The sequence below is a fragment of the Gavia stellata genome, chromosome 3 (genome assembly GCF_030936135.1).
Source record: "Gavia stellata isolate bGavSte3 chromosome 3, bGavSte3.hap2, whole genome shotgun sequence".
Classification (NCBI taxonomy): Eukaryota; Metazoa; Chordata; class Aves; order Gaviiformes; family Gaviidae; genus Gavia; species Gavia stellata.
The window spans coordinates 99295535-99305651 of NC_082596.1; the positions used below are offsets into that span (position 1 = coordinate 99295535).

The 10117-nt window shown below is 45.5% G+C and overlaps 1 protein-coding gene across 1 annotated transcript; it reads right to left on the minus strand.

Moving 5' to 3' along the window:
- Positions 1-8452: 8452 nt before the first annotated feature.
- LOC104262059 (N-acetyllactosaminide beta-1,6-N-acetylglucosaminyl-transferase-like) lies at positions 8453-9469 on the minus strand. The gene has a single exon (XM_009818292.2). The coding sequence runs from the start codon at positions 9467-9469 to the stop codon at positions 8453-8455; it is 1017 nt and encodes a 338-aa protein (XP_009816594.2).
- Between the last annotated feature and the right edge of the window lie 648 nt (positions 9470-10117).

Here is a 10117-nt window from a genome sequence, read left to right on the forward strand (position 1 = left end):
CAGCTGGACTGAAGTTTAGTTGGTTACATGCATGAGTTTTGACAGACATTACCTGATGCCAGAATTTAGAAAGAAAAACATTCTTCCTTAAATTACTGTCATCTGATTCTGTTTTTCAAGGAGTTGTGCTGTTTCAAGCCTATTACAGCAATGTCTGATAGTTGTGAAGATAAAGGAGAATCAAGCGAAGGAACGCAAGCCCATTTGTTAGCTGTGGCTTTTCAAAAAGACTTCCTGAAGACATACCCTTCCTTATCCCGTCATCACTGAGTAGTGTTTTAGTGAGCAGCAAACACTTGGTTGTGAAGCAAAGTATTGCTCCTATTGAAAGCAGTACTTAAATTCCAGTGACTGAGGATTGCACAGACTAAACGCTGTTTTAAGTTATATCTTTTCAGATGAACTGTAATACCTGAATGGTGGAGAGAGGACAAGAGTACTTTTTGTGGAAATTCTGCCATGAAGAAGGTGTATTTGTGATTGCTGTGACTGTATTGCAACACCTTCCCTTAAGCAGATTTTTCAAAAGAGGAAGGTTTTGATGATGAGATTACAACAGCTTTGTGGGCATAAGACTCAGTAACAGTCACAGGAAAATCCCTATTTTTTTATAGCTTATTCCTATGAGAAGTTCTTGCTCAATCAGGAAGTCTCATTAAAGTAATGGAGAACACGAACAAGAGAACAAGGATTAGTTATATGAGTAATGCTGCAGACATAGGTACAAAATACTTTTTTTCTAGAACGTGGCTTATTCAAGTAGCATCACTGTTTGGAATCATTCTAAAAAGCTTCTGCCCCTCTGTCTGTCATTTGAAGGGTGGGTGCTAAGCTAAGGAAAAGGAACAATTTTAACAGGCAGAACAGAATTGCAATGGTGCAAGTTAGTATGATGTGTGCATTGCAGAGAAGGTCATTCCAAGAACCTGTCTACAAACAACAGTGGAATGGAGAGGTACCAAAGTAATTTTGAAGGATTAAGTTGCTGCAGTGAGAAGCTCACTGCAAGCTAAATCGTCTGGAAAAAACCAGATCTGTTTGTACAAGTAAATGGTCATGTAAAAACTTAAAAATAAGGAATTGGCTAATGTCATTGATTAATGTGCTAGCAATGCTACTCAGAATTTTCTAGTATTACTGTTGTATCTTGCACCTACATCCAAGGGATGCGAATGAGATGTTCCTTGAGAGCCACCAGCTCTCATTTGGATGTGAAGCTACTGCTTCAGATAAACTGCAGTGAAATTTTAACAAGGACAACTCCTATCTGTCTTGAGAACATACTAGTTTGACTCACAGCATTACCTGCCACATGCTTGCCATTACCTGAGACATACTGTATGCCAACAGTCTTCCTTATTTTTCTATCTGCCATTCAGCTCCCAACCGAGGAGTTGCCATCAGGATGGCGCAGGTATACTTTTGAAGTTTGGGGGTGGTTTAACACTGCACTTGCAAACAAAACTATCCATCATTTTTAATTTCTTCACAATCATTTACAAAATGAACAAATATGTTAGCAACCTTAGAATCATAGAATCCTTTAGGTTGGAAAAGACCTTTAAGATCATTGAATCCAACTGTTAACCTAACACGAAGTCCACCACTAAACTATGTCCTTAAGCGCCACATCTACATGTCTTTTAAATACCTTCAGGGATGGTGACTCAACCACTTCCCTGGGCAGCCTGTTCCAATGTCTGACAACCCTCTCCATGAAGAAATTTTTCCTAATATCCAATCTAAACCTCCCCTGGCACAACTTGAGGCCATTTTCTCTCGTCCTATCACTTGTTACTTGGGAAAAGAGACCAACACCCACCTCTCTACAACCTCCTTTCAGGTAGTTGTAGAGAGCGATAAGGTCTCTCCTCAGCCTCCTTTTCTCCAGACTAAACAACCCCAGTTCCCCCAGCCACTCCTCATAAGACACATGCTCTAGACCCTTCACCAGCTTCATTGCTCTTCTTTGGACACACCTTCATCCTGCTCAGAGAGCGCTGAGGGGAATCTGAGTCTTCGCATTTAGACAGACACAATACACAACTGTGTCAAAAACACTTAAAATAATGGTAGGCACACAGCTGGGTGAATCCTTGCAAAAGCAGACACAAGCTAGAATGCAAAATCATCTTCCATGGATGGGTTCCCAATTTCCATGTCAGATTAGCAGCCGCAGGAAAAAGAACTTCACTCAAAGAGGTTGAGGTTGCTGATGTCCCCTGGTGCCTGTGCTCGATGGGAAGCTGCTGGAGGCCCTGTGCTTCTGCCATTTGCCCATTCAGATCAGAGAGCAGTCTGGGTTTGTGGGCTTGCACAGGACACTGTTGGCCACCCCTTCTGGTAGTCAACTACCTCGTGTTCACACTGATGCAGAAGTTTGTCTAGTTTTGCGTCAGGCAGTGATGGCACACTGTGTACCCAATGTCCCTTTCAGGCTGCCAGAAGAGCAAAAGTGACACAGTGCTCCTTTTTTTCCCCCCATCTCTCTGGGACACACGACCCACAGCTGGTCCCCGTTCCGCAGGCTTCTTGCAGAAACCAGGAATAAAAGTGGTTCTGCCTTGGCGCTTTCCCTGCAAATCCCCAGCTTCCCTTACACCAAGTGACTGCCAAGTGCCACTCATGATCTCTGTCGAGGGATATGCACGACCAAGGCACGTCCCAGAGGCAGGACCGTACTGTCCATGGGTGGTCGGGTGAATTTTGTGCCGACCAGAATAAGAGCAGGAAAGAGAGGTGCATTACTGTGGCTAACAGCTGGCACAGCTGCTAACCGCCCTGCACTCCGTGTGAGGGCAAACAAACCCAAACTAGTTGCTGTTGCTCTCTGCAGTGACAGGAGCCAAAGAACTGCTGAACATGGCACCATTGCTACATTGTCAGCATTTTTGGGGAGAGAAAGGAACCCCGTCTTAGGGTCTTTTCATGGAAGCTTAGAAGGGCTAGTCTAGCACAGCAGGATGCGTCTGCAGCCTTGTTCAGTTGCCAGAACATAACCGGGCAGGGAATGAGTGGGTGATTTCTGTAATAGCCAGTTGCTACATGCAAACTTTCTCTTGCAGCTCACGGCCTGAACGGATTGCTAAGGATTTAACAGCTCTTATCGTGGGACTGACAATACTCATTGCATCTCTGCAAAACTGAGACTGATGCCCTGGACAAGTGATCCCCCAGTAGCCCAGTGTGTCCCCACTCTCCCCTGTGTACGTGCATCTGAGTTGGAGGTATTGGTATTGGGGTTGGGGTGAGGTAGAAAAAGCAGTGTGTATGGATGTGAGTGTTCTCTTGCAGGGGTTTTTTGTGATATCCAGGAACAAGGATCCTGGATGAGTGCCAGAACTTGCAATCTCCTGCACTTGCCATGAAGTAAGGAAAGCAACAGGAAAGAGGAAGAGTGAAAAACAAATGAGAGCTGAACAAAGAAGTTCAGCATGGGAGAAATGGCAAAAGATGGAGAGCAAGGAAAGAATATTGAGGCAGGAGAAATGTTGTAGAGATAAGGAAGGACCAAACAGACTGGTGGGAGACAGCAGCTGTGGAAGACCAGGAATCACCTCGCTACTTACGCAGCGTGAGCCCTTGGTGTTTCTTCTACTGGCACGTACTTGCCAGCATGCGCTTTAGGACCAGCACTGTGCTTGGCAGTGGTGCAGGCCGTTCCCCGATTCAAATCCCTGTGTCCCCCTTAGCTGCTGCAGTGCACTAGATGTGCTGCTAATGCACATCTTCCAGGCTGGTTCCACCAGAGAAGGAATCCAGCCCTCGTGCACTAAGATCATTATCTGAACAATAAAACTAGCGTGCGGTAGGAGGGAACAGCTGAAGGGAAAGCATTTCAGAAGCACACTTCTGCTCCCAGCTACAACGTTTATTGTGTAACAACAATCAGCAAAGCAAACGTGTCTGCGCACAGCCAGCGTCGAGCGCGGTGCTCTGTCTGTGTTTTGGAGGCACAATGGCTAGTTGCGTGGCTAGTAGTCCGCTAGTGAACGGAGTGAAGAGCACCTCAGGGCTGGCTCTGGTCAGAGGCCCTGTGGAGAAGAGGGTGCTCTGCCAGCATCTGTTCATGACTAAATATTGCTTTTCAGTGGTACAGCACCTCCACGCATGTTGGTTAAATTTTGAAATTAAAGACAGTGGCTATTAAAACACTGCTGTCCCTGCGACAAGGCAGAAGCTGTTGCACGTACTCCGGTAAAGCAAGTCACCCTGAGTACAGCTGCCACCCAGAGCAGCTGGACAAGGGAAGGACAAGAGGGGTAAAAGAGACAACGCCTCAGGTATGTTTCCCAGGCTGCAGTAACAGTTCTGCTCTCTTTGTAACAGGGCAGAGAGGGCAGAGGCCAACTTGCCAAGAGGCTGTCGACAGGGACTGCGGGAAAGTCCTCACATAGTAACAGCAGCGTGATGAGCTCTCTGGTCTGGATAAAATAGGACATTCTTGGTATGACTGAATTTGGGAGAAATTCCCTAAAATTAAACCCAAACAAGAAACTTGGAAAACAGGTGCAGGGAAGTAGGAAAGAGACTTGCTTTGCAGGTGCACAAGTGCTTTCAGTCACAGTTTTGCGAGAAGGAATGAGGATGCTACTTAAAGTGCTCTGGGACATGAGCTTCTTACTTAAATACATACTGCTGGCCTCTGGAGATTTATTCCCTGTCCCTGAACACCCTGGCTGTTCATTCCCATAACCACCAAGTCGCTTCAGTCCTGGCAGTACAGCCATTTATAGGACTATGTAGTGATCCAGGCCAAGGATTGATTGCAAATACATTTTTTTACATTTTCCAGACTGGTGTTAACACAGATCATTTAAGACAGAAGAATCACCTGTATAGATGAACCTGGTGCCAGCAGCACCTAGCAGAAATGTCAAAGTAGAAAACAAATGCTATTTTTACAGGATATTGCAGTAAACCATCTGTGGCACACAGATGACATTTGTTCTTCAGACTATGGGCTAGACCTTTCAACATATATATTTTGACTTTAAGGATGCACTTTTGAAATTTCCTTATAACTTACTTGTCAGTTGGAGGGTGTGCATGTATCATCTTGAAGATTAAAGCAGAAAAAGTCTTTATATGACTTTTGTTTCGTTGTGATCAATGTGAGAAAACTTCCTATAGTTAAAAGCTTTAGCACAAAGAGCTGAGCATGTTAGTTTTGAACAGGCAAACTTTGTAAGAGTGATATAACCCATGAGACTTTAAAGTTTGTATCTTCGTATCCTCGTGTCCTAGAAACATCTTACATGCAATAACAAAAATATGTTCAACTAGCAGTGTTGCATTCCCCAAATACAGCTCATGTCTGTATTGTGATGAAAATTATACAGAAACTGTTGATACTGATAAAACACATGCAATGCCTTTAAATATTTCTGCCCTACCCTTCCGAGCTCAGATGTTAAAAAATGGTGGCACTGCAGAAGGTGGCTTGAGCCAGGCTCATGGCTCGCTGTCACTGAAAGGGGAAAGCCTGGCTCCTGTTCCTCCTCTCCTTCCCATTTTCCTTTCCTTTTTGCTCACATCTGCATCTTCACCCCCTGCTTTTCTTTGTGCTGACTTCAGCACTGGCCAGATTCTTCACCAGGTCAATTCAATTCACAGACGCAGAAAAAAAGTAGACTGTTTTTCTTCAGAGCTAGTGACTTCAACTGGCAAAGCTCCTGGCACGAGGCTGGCGGGCAGAAGGGAGTGAGAAGGGTTGAGCAGGAGGCAGGAAAAAAGTTTCCTATTTTGCCAGCAATGAGCTTTTAGAGCTCAGCCATCTTGTGCACCCTCACCTTTAGTAAAGGAACAGGGCTGGTGCAGAAACGACGGTGTAACCATGCTCCGTTACTCTGCAGGTGAGCCAATTCTGAAAAAGCAGTTTAATCCAGTGCATTAGACTGGGAGTCAGGTGTCAGAGCTCCAGTGCTGGCTTTGCCCCTGGTCTGGATTAAGACACTAGGAATATCATTTTGCCCCTTTCTGCCTGCTTCTGTGAATGAGAAATAACAGCAGTGATATCCTTTGTGAAGTGTGTGGTGTCTCTGAATGAGAAGTGCTGCTATTGCTACTCCTGATCTTTATTTTCCCACTTGGACAATTTGTAAGCTACTAGTGGACTGACATACGTGCATGCCAGTGTACATATTGGCATGTACCCTGAGGGATTATCACCTGAGACTGCCTGTATGCCAAGTCATGCGTATGCTGTGACCCTATTGCATGAAAGTGGGGACAGGACTTTGGCTTGGAAGAGGATTCAGTAAGGGTGCCCTGAAGGACTCGGTAGCATGGACTGTGGATGCACACCTCTCCCACGGGAACCAGAACCTCCTTTCTGCTCTTCAGGCCTACATACTTTGCAAATACTTTCCCTTAATTTCCCCGTGCTTCTTTTCCTTATCTGAAAAGTGACTTTCAAGAATTTTCTGTCACACAGGAGTCATGTGGGAGATAAGTGGCCTGAGATAAACACCAAAGAGAAGTTAAGACTGTTATTTGAAAACCAACTGAATGGGAATTGAAAGTCTCCAGCCTTTAGGGGGCTAAAAAAAAGCTTGGTTTTCATTGCACGGCTCTGGGTAATCAGCATGCTGTTTTAAGGTTTGGGGACCAAACAGTCTTTTTTATCTTTTATCTGAACTGAGATTATCATAGCTGTCTGAAACTACAAATATCTGTTTGGTTTAGTTCTTTCGTGATATGCTGTACATCCAAACTGGTCCTTAGATGATCTCTCTGCTTGCCTGGAGGCCTCCAACTATTTGTTCTAACAGCTGGACCACTGCTTGACGCTATTATCTCCCTTCATATGCATGAAAAGCTAAATGGAAGTGGCTTGGCCAAACTTGGACAAGAGATTTTTGTTAGAGACAGGAACCGAGACAGAACCAAGTCCCAGACTAACACCCCATGCACTGAGAGGGACTTCTCACTCCAGAGTTGCTCAGAGCTCTGGATCTGACTCACATACGTTCAGGTGAGACACTCCATGCTATGCTTACCAAGTTTGGATTCAAAATCCTGGACAACAGCAGCCCTGAGTCCTGAGTACATCTGTCAGAGCTGTGTGGCCACTTTTGTTCACCCTAAAGTGATGGCAGGGAATAAAGGAAGAGGAAGGAAACATATCTACTGTGGAAACGTTTCACCTTTTTCGCTTTCCCCTTTCAGATGGAAAGAGAACAAGCACAAAAAAAAGTTACGCCAGTATGCAACACTGGCGAGCATACAGCGATGATCATGGAAATAAGCAATGAAATATGCAGCCTACGTAAGCTACACAGTGCAGTACAACAAATGGCAACCATCTAAAGCTTTCTGATTGTGGAGAACATATCTGGTCCCAGGTTTATTGCTTCTGAGGCAGTGGACTACAATAAGATCACAGCAACCAGCTTCCTGGAAAAGTCAGCTAGCTACAAATAATATATGCTGCTGATTATACCATAAATATATCGATCAGTAATCATTTGTGCATCTTCTGCATGCCAGTTGTAAAGTATAGTTATCGGAAGAGCAAGCACTATTCTCAGAGAGAGTTATGTGGTAATCTGAAAGCAGACTGGCCTTGCAAAATGGACCCACAGTCTGCTGCTGAGGTTAAAGTAGACATGCTCTGCCCCTGTTACTGCTCCCTGTTTTCATTTCCCACAAGTTACAGTAGGGAGAGGGTGGAAAGGAAAAAAAAAGACAAGAGAAGAAATTCATCCTTGCTTCCTTTCTTCACACCCCTGCTTTGGGCTGCTGTGAAGATCTAGGGAGTCAGGAGCAGCAAAGTCCTACCAGGTGCTTCTAAAAGCAATGTGCATGGGGGAGATGTCCTCTGTGTCTTCTGACCCTTTCACAGTCATGTGAACAAGGTAAAACTAATTGTAAATACATAAGGTAAAGATGAAAATACTGGTTCTGATTCTGTTTCTCTGAACAAATCCTTGACCTTGTACAACGGAGTTTAGGCAGTAGTTACGAGTACGTGGGGGTTTTGCAGGTGTTACGGGAGAGCTGGTGTGTGTGCATGTGTGTGTGCCCACAGAAGAACACATGAAGACTAGAAGCAGATTCTAGCCTGAACTCAGATCTTCTGGCTCTGGAGTAATAAACAGAGAGGGAGGAACTGACTTCTATTTGTGGAAAAATAAAATTCCCCCCAGCAAAATTAACATCTTGTAGAAAACACCTTCAATACAATGCTTACATACCTTACATATTTTAATCTTTATTCCTTGTCTTTTCCTCATCTCAATTTTTACAGGTAAAAGGCTTAAAACAGCTGAAATGTCCCAGGATTTCAATTTTAACTTAGATCTCCCGGGCCTCTTCCTGCTCAGATGCAGAACGGTAATGCACATCCTGCACGGCGCAGTCATCTCTCCCTCAGCGGTCAGAAAGGGCAAGTAAGCTTATTTGATAGTTCAGCCTTTTATATGACTTATGATCCAGCTAAACCTTTCATCTAAGCTTTGTCAGAATCAGCCTCAGATATATGTCTCTGTACATGTGTACGTGCATGTGTGTATCTACAGAAAACAAAAGTGAAGGTGTACTCACCCGGGATCCTGTTGAGTGTCACCCAGAAGTGCTCGTCGGGGCTGTATGTGTCCTCGGACCAGGCCAGCAGATCAATGGCACGCTGGTCCCGCAGCACAAACTCCACGAAGGGACGGGTGACGGCCACGTACGCAGAGCCGAAGTAGATGGTCAGGTTGTGCGGTGGGGGTGCCTTGCGCACAAATGTCCACAGCATGAAAGAAAAGAAAGAGTATAATTGCTCCCTGTGCACATATTTGGTGCGTGCGGTGACGTGGGGTGGCGGCAGCACCCCGGGGGTGATGTTCTTCCCCCCAAGACCCTTCAGCAGCCGGACGATCTCCCGGTTGGTCTTCAAGGGGAAGTCCTGGCCGCAGGTGTTGAGCAGGTAGCGCCAGGGCACGGCCGAGGCCAGCAGGTCTCTCATGCAGTGGAGGTCGGCCCGCAGGCGGGAGACGCCGCCATAGACCACCCGCTCCGCCCGGGAGGCGAGGAAGGCGTTGGGGAAGCAGCCCACCAGGCGCCGCACCGCCTGCCGGAAGGGGCCCGGCGCCTTGGCGTCCACGTGGATGCAGTAGACGTTTTGGGGCATGTACACCGCCCTGAAGAGCCGCTCGAAGGTCTCGAACTCCTTGTGCAGGGTCATGACGTAGGCGACGGGGAAGGCGGCCTCCTCGGCCGAGAGGGCGCGGGTGATGTAGTGGTTCTGCGTGATGTACTCCGTGCAACTGGATTCTCTGAATGATGTTTTTAAAGTGTTTTCCTTCACAAAGGGTGCCTTGTCTTCAATAAGTGCTTTACAGGTTTCTGCTAAAGTTGAATTCACCGAGAAGTTCAGTCTCCTAAGAGATTTTTGTGCATGCAAATTAATAACATATAAAACAAATGGAAGTGAAACACTGAGAATCAGGACAGCAAAGAAGCAATATCTGAGTGTATTCATTGCTGCTCAGAAAAAGAGTCCCACTTGAAATATTGCAAAGAGGTCAGATCAGACACCACAAACAGCTTGTTTTGCTGGCTGCGCTTGCTTCCTGCTAGAGAACGCATGCGTCCGTCTGATGCATAGTATGCAGCTGCTGTCCTTACTTTCAGTATTAATAGTTTTGTAGTCATCATTGATATGAAAGCAGCATAAGTAGCGAACAACTTGCAGATGGAAGCTGCTCTACAGCACCCTGAAGATTAAACAGACACATTGCATAATTACTGGCTTGGCAATGAACAGCCGGCACTACACATTTCACAGTGTCCCTGAATTCAGTTTATGGGTATGTTCTTAACTGCTCCCTCCGCACTCTCCCTGCATGTAGCATATAGCTGTAAGACTACCTGCAGGTGCACCCTGTGACAGGAAAACCTCGTATTTACTTCTTGTCTCATTCTATTTTTTTACTTACAGGAACTTTTTTTTGAACCACCCAAGTGTACCAGTCATCGCTGCTTCAGAATTATGAAAGGCTTGTTCAGCAGACAGTGCTACCGTGTAAGGACACCAACACTCAGATATAAGAAGCAGGAGAGTCTTTTTTCCTCTGTGTAGTTATATCAGATCCATCAGGTTTTTGCAGCAATGCTTTCTTCATTTGTA

What these genes read in the sequence shown, in the direction of transcription:
- LOC104262059 (XM_009818292.2), bottom strand. Translation starts at nt 9,469, where the DNA reads ATGAATACACTCAGATATTGCTTCTTTGCTGTCCTGATTCTCAGTGTT.